The following is a 15,041-nucleotide window of genomic DNA, read 5'->3' as shown; positions in this document are numbered from 1 at the left end:
GGAAAGTGAAACTACACTTCATAACATAAAGTCCGAAAGCATGATATATATGACAAGAAAATGAAAGTTTTTTGTTTGGCAAAGGATGCCGGAGTAATCTTCTCTGTGTTGGAAATATACATGAAATATTTGCCAATGCCCCTTTTTCTCTTCTATGAATTCTAACCCTGAGTTTTCTATCTGTTACATGCCAAGAAATCCTCGCTTAAAATTCCGATCCTCACCTACGGCACCCATTATAGTAGTTAAAGATTTGATTTCATTCAACAAATTTATTTATGACCTTCATGTACGTGTCGTGTCATCCATGTAATTTACTCCATGGGTATTTTCAGAATTTCAATGGAGGCAATTTCTTGGCATGAATATAACACTGTATAAAGCCGTTATACTTGTCACAGTTTCCTTTTTTTTTTTTTTTTTTTTAATATTTCCGTTTCGATCAATCATGTTTTGATTTCTTTATTTAATTTCTTGTTTTATATTCTCAAATTATTAGGATAAAAGATTCTATTCGTATTTTATTCTATCAATTCATTTTAACATGTTACAATACAAACGCTGCAAATTAAGTTAAGTCCGTGTGTGTTGTTGTCGTTAGAGTACTTTGGTAATTAGATCGATTCTTGTTTGTCCAACGTTACCTCCCTTGGTAGCAACTTCCTTTTCCGTTTATTAACACATTGAAAGTGGGTTTTATTTTATTCAAGTTATAATCTGTAGTCATCTGAACAAAATGTTCACCATCCAAGTACTGTCTACAAATAAAACAAAGCATAGACACAATATTTTTCAAAATATACTTTCTTTGTTGCCTGTTCAAATGGTGTAAACATCGAAAACCTGACATTCAAAGGCAACCTTTCACTGTTTACTACTCGGTACTGACGGCAAATATACTAACTTTTTTTTAACTGAAGAGGATTCATTTTATATAACAACAATTGAATTGGCCTGTGAAGGAATAATGAATATCAGCCGATGTACAATTTATGCAATGATATTCATCGTAATTCGTGAAATTACACTTTAAACGATGAAAGTTTGACTTTCAAAAGTTAACTTCAATGAGTATTGCACCCCACCCGAAACATCCTACATTGTATGAAATCTATGTCGTATGATTTTGAAGTCAACAATGTTCCATTTTCAAATTCTTGGATGTCTATTTGTTCTGAACGGTCCCAAAGTTGATACATGTACGTCCCAAGTTGGTCTGTCCCCAAGTTTAAACGTCCGAAGTTGATCCGACCCCAGGACAGAAGAGTAAAATAAAGTTGAAGACTTTACATACTCAGAAGACTTGATGACATATTTGTATCTGTGTAAAATTGTAAAAAAAATAGCAATGAGAAAATTAGCTTGATACATATATGTACTGTTTGTAAGGTCAGAATTGTAAACGGAGAGAATGTCCCAGGATAAAAAGTCTTGAGAACAGAGTCAGAGAGTCGCAAATTTGAAAGGACTAAAAGTCTTTCTGCAGAGATTTTTTTCTTCAACTCCAAACTTCTCAGGTTATTTGTAAAGGCGTTTTCAACTTAACCCTTCCAAAGCTAAACACGGCATATGCCGCGATGGCATATACCGTTCCCCATTGCTATTTGCGGCATATACCGCTATGACAAAGGATTTTTCATAAGGACTTTTAAACCATTCAGTTTTCATTTGGGTTCTCTCTAATTTTTCCTTGTTTGAATCGAGGATATACAAGTTCTTATTTGCACTTGAATTCCCGGCAATTTTTATTGTAAAATCATGCAGTAGAAGGAAAATAAAAACTACATGTATTTTGACAAATGCAAATGGCGGAAATCGGAAATGAAGCTGTAGATATGGAAATATTTCAGCATTTCTATGGCTAAACTAACAACGAGGATTAGTTAAAAGGTTTCTTGTTATCTCAATGTGTTTATTACATTTAATTCGTGTGGGAAATATGATTTGATCGATCATTACGAGACGTAGAAAATGGGGACAAAACAGTTTTTGACTGAATTTTTTTATGACGGAGCCATTTATTTGTGCAACGATTACATAAAACATTGTGTATGGTGCAATACGCTACGGAATCGAGCAACTGGTGTCTTCTTTATTATATGGCAGATAAAACGACAAAATAAATGAAGACTAAAAGAAGTTTTTATTCAAAATTCAATACAAATGTAATTACATTACACCTTTTACCTGTTAATTACCTGAAAATGCAGGTAACCTGATAAAAAATTCATTAAAATAATTGCCTAACATTACAGTTCATGCTCTCCTGAGCATTTTTCATGCAATAACTTTCTCTGTATCTCATATAATAAAAAAGATACAGCAGTCTGAAAAAAAATATACTGTTCTAATGAATGAACACAAAAAAAATGCAGCAGCAGCAGCAATTTTTCTATTTTTTTTTTGTGTAGCATTGAAAGGGTTAATAATGTTTTACCCGGTACAACCCCCTGTTTCAATTTCAGCCTAAATGAGATCAACTCGTGATCATTTATTCTTTATTTACATTGAGTGGTTTTTATTGCAAGCACATGGTCGAGCCTCGTTTTCATTGGTAATTAAAAATGTAAATATATTGCAGTGAAGACTGGTTCCCTTTGAGTATAAAGGCAAAATCCATACATAATCAAACAGGATGAGAACAAGGTTGGCGACAAGTTGTACTTTTTTCGCATAAATCCAATGAAAAACTGGTTACAATTTAGCCACAATTTCAGATGTTCACTTGACGGATCGGGCAATCACTAGTCACAAGTCTGATGCGACTTTAAATAGACAGGGGCTTGGACTATCGCTTAATGTTGCAGACTGAAGGGGGCCAACTTTTTTACAGATCTACCCTTTATTTTATTATAAATTTCATTAAAATTTGAATTACAATTCATACATATCTTTGGTCCTATTCCTTATCAATATTATTTTTACAATGAGGCAGGATAGACCATCTGAAGTCTATCTATCCCTGGTCTATCCTGCCTCATTGTAAAAATAATATTGATATACTTGGGGGCTGATTGACTTGCATTTCTTTGAAGTTATTATGGAAAACCTTTATTGTCTGAATAGTTATACACACATATAATATCTCAACTGCTTGCTGCTGATTATAATTGTTTTCGGCAAGTAGGGTCGTGCTGATATTTGGAAATTTACCTGTCCCAAGTTGAGAGCTTGGAATTCAGTGGTTCTTGTTTTAACTACTAGTATTGTTTAGTAAATAAGGCTGTAAGTTCCTTTTTTGAATTTTTAAAAGACTTAGTTCAAGGCCTTTACATATCAATTACTATTGGATGTTGGCTTTGCTTGTATTATGACCTATAGTTGTAAACTTTCACATCATATGTATTTTTTGAGTGGAAAGTTGTCTCATTTGCAATCATACTACATTATTTTTGTATAAGCAGATAAATGAGTCCATTCATGTATCATTAATTAGTTGACTAATATATTTATATTTTGTAGAAATGGCTCCCAGAAAAGGTGCTGGCAAGGGTGAGAAAAAGAAGAAGGTGACAAACGAAGTCATCACAAAAGAATGCACCATTAACATACACAAGAGAATCCATGGAATGTAAGTTGTCAAGTTGTATAATTTGCTGTTTCAAAAATTAAAGGACTATGGGTAATAAATATCATGTCACTTTTTTGTGTGTACATCCAAAATGAAAACAAATTTGTTACTTAATATAGAAAAGAAGATGTGGTATGCTTGCAAATGAGACAACTCTCCACAGGAGGCCAAAATGGCAAATGACACAGAAATTAACAACTATAGCAGTGTTCTAGGATTTTTTGGCACCTTGACTTACCACGGGTAAGATCAATAAAAAAATTACTTACCCACATCTAAAAGTTAAATCCGCCAACCAATGCGGACGGCGCAAAGCTGTAAGTTTATTTTCCTCCGATGACAAGAAAAAAAATCGTTTATGTCCCGATTTAAGCACCAGTTATCAATCCGGATTTTCCGATTTTACCGACACCGTGACCGACTTTTAGAATGATAGGAGAAGAATGTGGTCTCTTTTGCGCTTGATTACACCTAGTAAACGAGTGCTTGAATAAAAGCGCCGATAGACATCGACAAAATCTTCGATCTTTTATCAAAGTTTTTTCTCGTGATTTAATAAAAATAAAAAGCAGATATGGGAAAATTGAAGAGGACCGGGAAATTTCAAGAGTTTTTCGGCTTCCCCGAACTTGAAAATTGACTTACCACCGGGTGACAAAGGCTAAAAAATGACTTACCCGTTGTCCTAATCCACTTACCCCGGGTTACGGGTAATGGGAATCCTAGAACACTGACTATAGGTCATACCGCATATATAGTAAAAGGCCCTGAAATGACAAATGTAAAACAATTCGAACGTGAAAACCAACGTTCTAATTTATGTCCATTTTTTTTTTAAACGAATATGTAACGTAATTAACACATCAACAAACCAGTCGACAATCACTTATTTGCGACAGGCACAAACATACAGAATGTGGCTGGTTACAACATGCTACATGTAGCTGGATCCCAATCCTCCCTCTGACATGGAACATTGGTATAACAGTACTTTGTTGCTGAGGATTTTGTTAGAAAATCGGACTGCTTCATTGTTATTTCCCATAAAGCATTAGATTCTGAAATGGTGTGTTAGGAAATGTGTTTGTCTTATATAAATGTAGAAATAGATAAGCAAGATATACAGTTTTCTTTTCACTTTCTTGACCGCTTAAACTTATAATTTACTCAAATGTTCAGTCAGTTTCATTACTTGTGAATTCTCTGAAAAGTTTTACTATTGTAGGTTATTGTACTCTAGTTATGTATTTTCAAACTGATATTCAAAGCATAAATTAACTTAATCATGATGAAAAAAGTAGTTGTGTTGTGGTATTGTTGCTCATGAGTCAACTACCCAACAAATTATTATTCACCATTAATATTCAGTCTTGAACAATAAGAAAAACTCTTTTTTTTGGGGGGTCAGTTATAAAAGCTTTGATATGACAAAATGGGAAACAACATCTCATGGGGTGCCAGGCATATCAGACTGTTAGCAGAATTAAAGTAGTATCTCAGGGATCTCCATGGATGAAAATTGAACCATGGAGGAACTTTCATCATTACAAACCGTGTCTACGCTGTACAGTGTAGCGCAATCGGAAGTATTTTATCCCTCCATACAAGGAATGGTGAACATGCTAATTCATTGCTTATTTAAATTATATTTATTTTAATTTTCATTATAGAATTAGAAGTATCAATATTTTCATTTATTGCCGTTTTTAACCATTCAAATGCCAAGTCTTCATGGTCCCCCTTTAGTCGAGAATGACCAAAAGCTGTCATGAAGGTCCCCATGTAGATTTCTTGTATTTTTGGTAATTGTTATGGGGGTTAAAAATCATATGATGTGGAGCTTATTTTTCATGGACACCGTCAAATTCAGAACCCATTACCGGTATGGCTGATTTGCAGCAACAACAAAACGATTCGTACGGGTTATGTTAAAGGTGAAAGAGATTTGTAAAGCAAACGTTGACAAATGAAAAGGTTTTTAATGACTTTATCTGGCAAATTGATGCTGTGCAACATGCATCTTTCGAGTCTGAATAGAAACCGGAAACGCGGATGTATCAATTTGATTGTAATATACGAAATGAATTCGGAATTACGATACGATATTTTTTTTACAGGAAATATTTAAGTTTTTACTTTTAAACTTTTAAAGTAATTCTAAATTATCGTTACAGCAGTACTCAAGTTATTTGCGATGACATAATATTTACTGTTTTGCGTCTTGTACTTCTTAAGAAAAGGGGGATGCTGATTGCGTAAGTCAAAATAAAGCACGTGTTCTAGTTAAACTGTTTTCTTTGTAACTGGATTATTAATTTATTTATTTAACCTAAATTATCATAATCATTTGCTGAAACTTAGTTGATTAATTCGACAAATGGATCGTCTATCCTCATATAGTATTCTCCTGTCTGGTTTGTTAATCTACCTGTATACAAGCTCAGGTACAAGTGATTAGTGATCTTAATCCGGATATCCCTCAGGCGTTAGAACTGTATTGATAATAACATAAAAAGCCCAAGGGTTATGCAATTACATGCATTTGATTATAATTGATAAAAAAAATGGCGTCGGCTACAAAAAACGATGAAGTTTTGAACGATGGCGGAAGACAATTTAACGATGGCGCAAGACAATTTAACGATGGCGCAAGTCATTTGACGATGGCGCAAGACATTTGAACGATGGCGGGGCGCCATCGTTAAACAGGCCATGGAGATCCCTGGTATCTGGAAGGCTGATAATATAAAATATAGAAATATATTTTTATATAAATATTTATATTAATTATTTATTTTCAGTGGATTTAAAAAGAGGGCCCCCAGAGCCATCAAAGCTGTCAGACAATTCGCAGAGAAGATGATGGGAACCCCTGATATCAGAATTGACACAAGACTGAACAAACACTTGTGGTCTAAGGGAGTAAGGTATGCATAGGCCAAAACAATCTTTTACATAGAACAGTCAGGGGTACTACTTAAACAAGTGATTTCAGAATCACTTCTTGAAGTGATTTTGGCTGTGAAATATTAAAAAAAAAATCTATAAATAGACACAGGCTTTTTGGGATACGATTGCTTTCAAGCAATCTGTAGACTTATACCAGTGGCTCAGGACAATTCCCTCACGTCAACCGTTTTATTCTAAACATTAAGGACCATCTCAGATTCTTATGATTGTCTTGGTTTAAAAGGTAAAAACAAACAAAGGGATTGAACTTAAACAACTTTCCTATAATGTTCTTTTCATAATCATCATGTTGATATTTCCCTTGACTTATATGCGTGTTTTTAACAACACGGAAAATCAGAATCAATCAGTATTTATTTTTAGTGTTTTCATAAATTTAGAAACACGTCAGAGGGAATTCCCCAGTTGTGATAAAAATGCGAGAGTTCTCTGAATTCCGATAAATCTATTTCTGTCATATAAGAACTGAAGTGGAGTTTTACTTATATGTGACCGTTATTAAACTGATATTTGATATTGTACTTCCATAAAAATAGAGAACCATTTAGGTTTAATATACTTCTTACTACAGGGTTTGTTTAGGTACAAATGTAATTATGCGTATAGTTTTCTTGACTTCAAGGGGTACTAGGTTAAATGGTTGCTCTGGATTCCCCACTCAATTGATTAATTTATAACTCATAGGATCCTTTCTATGTATGTCTGCTATTGAGGGTCATTGTTGTTGCATAATTTTAAATCATATGCATTATTTAAATTAAAAGAAATGTAGTCCGTTACTTTCAACACCCCTTCAGGGGAAATGGAGTCTTCCATATTCTCGTTTCGAGTTGTCTCCCTTCCGGAAGTCTCTTCCATGAATTCTGAATCAAAACATGTACAACACGTTAAGAAAAATTAACTCGTTCTATCGATAAACGTCGTATTATATTAAAAACGATCGCAATTTAAACCGAGGAATGTGTACGAAAAGGAGTCATGATCACTGACCCAAAGGAAATTAAATATTTAAAGAGTTAGGAATGGGGTTCCTCCTAGAATTAACGTAGGAAAATAGGTGATAAGATACGAAGTGAAATACTTCTTTCACTCTGAGTCTCACAGTGACTGCTGTGGAAAGTAAACTTGGAATTGATAGTACAAAAATAAAACACAATAGGCCTAAGTACATTGTTCATACACTTTTAACTGGGATTGGCTTTTTTGTAACTATTCAGATTACGTAAATTACATTTTACATCAGTTGAATTAGTTTTAAAAATAATATTATCCAGCTACATGTATACATGTGTCAATGAAAACAATGGCAATCGTATCCCTCAGAGCAATCTGCTCTTTGATTAAAATCACCGAAACAAGTAATTTGAGAAGATCACCTCAATAAGTGTTTATAACTTTTCTTGATATTTTTCTTACAAGCTTGATTTTTTTATTGGTAAAAAGACAATAATTCCATTGAAAAAAACAACTATGTACATCTAGAAACTGTCTTTTGCTTAATAAGCCTGTCAGTTTTTACAATTTATTTAAAATATGCATTTTCTGGAATAATTTGTAGATCAGGACATAACCTTGAAGTATATCATTCTAACTCTAAAGAAAACCAATCAGGTTACCTAATATTGTTGACCTTTGTCTGATAGTTAGAGTAGTTAATGTATATTTGATAACAGAACAATGCCCAAGGGTACTTTTAAAAGCTTTAGCGCGCTAACTTCCTGCCCAAGCGCACTGGTGAAATTAATATCCATAGAAAAAGGGATAATTGATCTAGGTAGGAAAATTATAGAAAAGTTTGTGTAAATATTGAAAATCAAAGGAAAGACCAAAATCACTTAAATAGGTGATAACTGAATTTATCAAATCACTGAAATAGGTGATAATGAAATCACTTGTGTAAGTAGCATGTAGAACACTTTTAATTGGAAAAGTAAAAATATTGATTTTTATGCCCCAACTTGGAACAGTGTGTTTTAAATAGTTGCACGTCTTTTCAACTGAGTGTCAATCTTTTGGTTTCCCAAAGATATTCAAAGTACCACTTCACATATCTAATAGGATTTTAACACAATTTCATGATCCTTAAATACAGGTTAATTTTGATGGTTGATGCCTTTTGCAAAAATCCTCCCTTCAAGTGTGATCTTTAAAATTGAGATTTGATATTTAGATGATTAATGAAGTATCCTTGACTTTAATTTTAATCTTTATATATTAAGCAAAATGTCACGAATTTGTGAAAACAGATCAAGTAGTTCTAACATGTCATTAACAACAATATGTTATACGTTACATTTTTTGGCCAAATTCATTTTTACAACCTCAAAAGATCATACAGAAATTATTCAGACATTGAAAAATAAACCCATTTAAATCTGACTATGTTTTCTTGTACATTACAAGTGAATATTACATTACATTGTGTATCTACATCTTCTAGTTATATTAAAAATACCTAGTGTAAAATGTGTAACCCTGACAGATACATGTATGTGATCATGGGCAACAATCTTAAGACAAATAATTTCAGTTGATTTTTGTTTTTCAGGAGCGTCCCCTTCAGAGTAAGAGTACGTCTGGCTAGAAAGAGAAACGACGATGAAGATTCTGTTCACAGACTGTACACACTCGTCACATTTGTACCTTGTGCATCATTTAAAGGTATGAATTGTATGGTTTCCATAATGTGTACTGTACACCCATGTTGGTCAATTTAAAAGTCACTTTTTACTCTTGAGAAACTATGATACAAGGTAATTGCAGATTATTGTAAGTGATAACCTTAGATTGTTGCATACATCTACGAGATTCCTGTATTGTGGTCTGATATCACAATGAGTACTGCTTGGTATATCTTCTTACTGCAGACAATAAATATGTGTTTTTGTTTAATTTTTATTAAAAGAAATATGTCTGGAGTCACTAAAAAAAGTAATATCAACAACAATCAATTTATTTTACGACGGAAGATATTGTATGGAATTTTTAACTTGTTTATTAAAATTAAAGTCAAAAGAAACGAGTGACGGGTGAAAATAATGTTCTTCCAATTCTTGAACCAATGCATACAAACATCATAAACTTAGTCTTCTGTTCAAGAATTTTTCATTTTTTTCGCATAAATTTCGTATAATCGTCAATTTTTTTTCAATCAGTCAGTGTTGTTTTGAAAATATGACAGGTAATTAAAGGGAGGGAATTGCTTCCTAAAAGGAAGCAATTAAAATAAAGTAAACTTCTTCTAAATATGAATAAATTAAAGAACTTTCTTCAGAAAAAAGTATATGTACATAAGTTTTATAATGAAAACTATCCATTGAGTTAAAAAATAAGGTTTCTTGTGACTTTAATATTGGATTTTATTGTACAAGAGTGAATGTGAAAAAAACTACATTAACAAACAAATTTGACAGTACATAAATATTTTAGCATTGATTTCCAAAAATATTTAAGTACTACTATTACAATAAAAGTGAACAAAATTTAAACATACACATGGAGAGTTATCTCATTGGCACTTATACCAACAATCATCATAATGATACAAAACAGTTACCTTGAGGTATTACAATTGTAATAGTAAATGTATGTTTCAATGTGTGGAGAAATTTGTTTGTTTTACTTATGTCTTTTCTTTCTTTGTAGGAACACATACATTGAATGTGGACAGTGAATAGACTGCAATAAAGAAAAAATGAAAAAAAAATGTAGTTTAATTTATGTTTTTGTACTAGCAATTTTCTTTCCAAAACAACAAAAAGCCTAAAGGGAGACAACACAATACTCTATGACCGTTATTTGTCATTTGATATTTTTAGACCATCTAAGGTTGATTCGTTTATTTTCATGTGTTCTAATCCTGGATGATTCAGTCCCTCCCCGTTCATATTTCATTCCTGACTTTTAAATGGTTCAATGGTTTGATTTAATTGATTATCCACAGTTCTCTCAGCATTTTCAAATGACTTGAATATTGTATTGTTTCGATCTACAGTAATCACCCATCACTTTGATTTGCAGACAGACATGTTATTTAAAATATTTCTCTATTTTGTAAAAGAAAATTTAAACAGTTACTGTAAGTAGTTTTGTTTTCTACTTTCTATTCAGATTTTTTTCTCCATTTTAAGGATTGATAGATCATTGGTGTTAAATTTCAAAAAGGCGGAGATATAATATGATTTCTAAAGGGGAAATCTCCACCAGAGACCTAAAAACATAAGTTACACCTATCAGTCAATTGTAGCACTATTTGGTATATATTTGTTAAGTTGTAACGTTTGAGGAAGCAGAAGTTCCAATAAAGAATCACTTCTTAGATATCAAGGCATCACATAAGACATGTAAGAGACATTGTTGCATTTTACCCGATTATTTCTTAGTTCAATTGATAGGTGAGGACTAGTTGACCTAACATGTATATTTGAGGGAAATCTTAAAATGCTATGTGCAGTTTTTAAAATGACAAATAAATGAGTCGAGTTTTGACATAGAGATTGCTTTTTGCTAAAGAGAGGTAGTGAAAAGACCAATTTCATTAAAAAAGCATACTAAAAAAAAGACTACAAGACAAAACCCTGATCAGGTGCTCAGAAAATAATGTGCACCTACTGCACATAGAAGTCATAATATAGGATAACTGGAATTTAATTTAAAATTTTTATACGACAGCAAAAATTGAAAAAAAAATTTTGGTCGTATATTATTGGTATCACGTCGTAGTCTGAAGACATTTGGTTTTCGCACTATAACTTTAGTATAAGTAAATACCGGGTAGAAATCTATGAAATTTTGACACAAGCTTTATGACCACAAAAAGAAGGTTGGGATTGATTTTGGGAGTTTTGGTTCCAACGGTTAATGAATTAGGGGCCAAAAAGGGCCCAAATAAGCATTATTCTTGGTTTTTGCACAATAACTTTAGTTTAAGTTAATAGAAATCAATGAAATTTAAACACAAGGTTTATGACCACAAAAGGAAGGTTGGGATTGATTTTAGGCGTTGAGGTCCCAACAGTTTATGAATTTGGGGCCAAAAAGGGCACAAATAAGCATTTGCATCGGAACTAAACACATTTATTTCTAAAAAAACAGTTGTTGGCATGACACGGGTTATGTTCTTCTCATATATTTTATGATAGTATGATACTAAACCCCTAACGGGAGGGATAGTACCTGATATTCATATGATGAAGACATAATCTTTCAATCAGTTTAATTGAGGTCTGGAGCTGGCATGTCAGTTAACTGCTAGTAGTCTGTTGTTATTTATGTATTATTGTCATTTTATTTATTTTCTTTTGTTACATCTTTTGACATCAGACTCGGACTTCTCTTGAACTGAATTTTAATGTGCGTATTGTTATTGTTTTACTTTTCTACATTGACTAGAGGTATAGGGGGAGGGTTGAGATCTCATAAACATGTTTAACCCCGCCGCAATTTTGCGCCTGTCCCAAGTCAGGAGCCTCTGGCCTTTGTTAGTCTTGTATGATTTTAAATTTTAGTTTCTTGTGTATAATTCGGAGTTTAGTATGACGTCCATTATCACTGTACTATTATGCATATTTTAGGGGCCAGCTGAAGGACACCTACGGGTGCGGGAATTCTCGCTACATTGAAGACCCATTGGTTGCCTTCGGCTGTTGTTAGCTCTATGGTCGGGTGGTTGTCGCTTTGACATATTCACCATTTCCTTTCTCAATTTTATTATTCTTGGTTTTCGCACAATAACTTTAGTATAAGTAAATAGAAATCAATGAAATTTAAACACAAGGTTTATGACCACAAAAGGAAGGTTGGGAGTTGAGGTCCCAACAGTTTAGGATATAGGGGCCAAAAAGCAGCCCAAATAAGCATTTTTCTTGGGTTTTCGCACCATAACTTTAGTATAAGTAAATAGAAATCTATGAAATTTAAACACAAGGTTTATGACCATAAAAGGAAAGTTGGGATTGATTTTTGGAGTTTTGGTCTCAACAGTTTAGGAATAAGGGGCCCAAAGGGTCCAAAATTAAACTTTGTTTGATTTCATAAAAAATTAAATAATTGGGGTTCTTTGATATGCCGAATTTAACTGTGTATGTAAATTCTTAATTTTTGGTCCTGTTTTCAAATTGGTCTGCATTAAGGTCCAAAGGGTCAAAAATGAAACTTTGTTTGATTTCAACAAAAATTGAATATATTGGGTTTTTCAATATGCTGAATCTAACCATGTATTTAGATTTTTAATATTTGGTTTTATTTGTTACTATCTTCCAGAAGCTGTGAGTACTATCAGATCTGTCCTCGTATTTTGTTGGATGTTTTTTAGTCCCCTTGGCCTACCAATGAAGTCGAAGTCACATTTCCACTTTTTTCATGCTTGAAGATATTGATTTTAAATTTGGTATATGAGTTGCAGATCAAGTTCGAATTTAGTTCTGTCTGATAATTTTGTGCAGAGTTATGGTCCTTTGACTTAAAAAATTCACTTATCTTAAACAAAGACATATAATACAGTACTACAGGCGCAGATCCAGCCATTTAAAAAAAAGGGGGGGTTCCAATCCCCAGAACTCCCCCTCCCCTGGATCGGCCACTGTACTATATGTTTCTGTCTTAAATAATCAGTTTCCAGCATTTGTGTTGTCATAGATATATTTTAAAATTTAATTAAGAAATAATTCATCGAGGCTTGAATATATCGTGATTTTACCACATGCAGGTTGGCCCTTTATGACAAATATTTTACCCTTCGGCAATGGCGATATTTCTAATTCTAATGTCGATTCTAATAGGACAAATACGTCAATTCTTTTGGATCGATGCGCTCTAGATTGAGGGAAATGTTTGCCGCTCCCATAAATGAACTATTAACTCGGTACCACGATTCTTCTAGTGGCAAAAATTGCTCGCATATTAAAGCAATAATGTCAGCAAATTCTATCGCAAAGCTAAGGCACTTGCGACGAAAACACAGACCACAGTAAACACATGCAGCGGAGCCAAACATTAATGATTAAAGAAAATTAAGAAATTAGTTGTGTCAACAACGGCAGTCTATTTAATTCTTCGTATTTGGCTTAGTTTAGCAATTTATATAGGTAGTTCTTCGAGTTGCTGTTTAAAAATTGCGGTTGCATATGTTTCGTTTAATCTAATTTATTTGCTGTTTTACACATCAATTGATAGATCAGATACTGTACTTCGAAAAAAATGCCTTGCAGCAACGCCATAAACAGTACAAGAGGACATATTTGAAGGTCTAGATTGGTATCCTACAATTCTGTTCTCTTTCATATTATAAGCATTTTCAATATTCCTTTATAGATTTTGCCCATGTCCTCTCCTATATTTATATATTCTTTCTTTAAGCTTAATTTAGCCATTCATTCTGCAAGTTTTGCCTATTATTCCGTTCTATAAAGTTGTCATATCCGTGTGTTTTGCAAAGCAATGCAATTACTAAAATACACAACCCTGCATGTCGTAATAGTCCTACTGTGAAAGAATTTTATGAAACACTGGTAGAATTTTTTTTAGGTTAAGATATTCATATATATAAATACGAAGTTGTTTTGGCAGACGAATTCATATTTGTTTTTCCGAACTTTTTACCTAATCCAACATTTGAATTTCATGTAACATTGTAACACTTTCAATGACTTAATTGTTTTAATACTTCCTTAATAAATATGTTTAAACTTAACTAGTTTTGTCCATCTGATGAGTAAAGCCTTTTTCAACTGAATTTTGGAAAGATTAGAACTTGTTCTAAATTTTTACTTAGGCACCGGCCTCCCTAACAACAGGACAGGTTAGCTACTGTTACTAAATGTATTCACACTGAAATATAGTTCCCTATGGTTCTGATGTATGTGCACATAATACACATATTAACTGAACAAAACTGGGTATATTATTGGAGCAGTTCATTCAAAAATGTATGTCATTAAGGTGTGTTGATGTGCAGGCTTTTTAAAAAACATTTTGATTAGGTAACTGGGTATTGATTCAATTGGTATGATTGACAACTGTCATTATCACTAAACAATCAGAGACAAGGTGGACCTTTAATTACAATGCCCCACCTCCTAAACTGCCAATCAAATTGACCACATTACCTATCAACCTCAGTCTTACATAATTATACAGACCACTCAATATAATTCTTAATACACAAGTATTTGACCTCATAATTGATTACATAAATGTGTATATTAGATGTTTGATATTTATAAGGATGATAGATTTATTTATTGCCAACTACTTTTGATCTCATTACATAAAGTGATTCTGTAAATTATATCTAAAAGATAAATGATTAATGGATTAACAAGACCTTAAAAAAAATGAAATATGAATATAAATATGAATAAATAAAAGGTATTTAAGTAAGGCCTATAATTTACTTGATAAATTTCCAATATCTGTAATTAATCAACAATTAAAATAGTACACTTTTTTTTATTATCAGGAATTGGCTTGAAACAGTTTAAAAAATTTAAAACTTTTATTT

General features: G+C 32.7%; 1 protein-coding gene across 2 annotated transcripts; it reads left to right on the top strand.

The window, feature by feature from the left end:
* The first annotated feature begins 590 nt into the window (after positions 1-590).
* Positions 591-10,247, top strand: LOC139486528 (large ribosomal subunit protein eL31-like). Of its 2 annotated transcripts, none has more exons than XM_071271436.1 (5): positions 591-689; positions 3,463-3,571; positions 6,373-6,498; positions 9,090-9,202; positions 10,187-10,247. In XM_071271436.1, exons 2-5 carry the CDS (start codon positions 3,465-3,467, stop codon positions 10,216-10,218), a joined length of 378 nt encoding a protein of 125 aa, XP_071127537.1. In that variant the 5' UTR covers positions 591-689; positions 3,463-3,464; the 3' UTR covers positions 10,219-10,247. The 2 variants fall into 2 exon arrangements, with proteins under 2 accessions (XP_071127537.1, XP_071127538.1); XM_071271437.1 differs by lacking the exon at positions 591-689 and adding an exon at positions 859-881.
* The last annotated feature ends 4,794 nt before the right edge of the window (positions 10,248-15,041 follow it).

This window comes from Mytilus edulis, chromosome 8 (assembly GCF_963676685.1).
Source record: "Mytilus edulis chromosome 8, xbMytEdul2.2, whole genome shotgun sequence".
NCBI classification, from domain to species: domain Eukaryota; kingdom Metazoa; phylum Mollusca; class Bivalvia; order Mytilida; family Mytilidae; genus Mytilus; species Mytilus edulis.
This window is presented reverse-complemented; position numbering and strand designations above follow the sequence as displayed.

What these genes read in the sequence shown, in the direction of transcription:
- LOC139486528 (XM_071271436.1), top strand. Translation starts at nt 3,465, where the DNA reads ATGGCTCCCAGAAAAGGTGCTGGCAAGGGTGAGAAAAAGAAGAAGGTG. An exon ending in CACAAGAGAATCCATGGAAT is followed by an intron (nt 3,572 to 6,372) that starts GTAAGTTGTCAA and finishes ATTTATTTTCAG; the next exon opens with TGGATTTAAAAAGAGGGCCC. An exon ending in TTGTGGTCTAAGGGAGTAAG is followed by an intron (nt 6,499 to 9,089) that starts GTATGCATAGGC and finishes TTTGTTTTTCAG; the next exon opens with GAGCGTCCCCTTCAGAGTAA.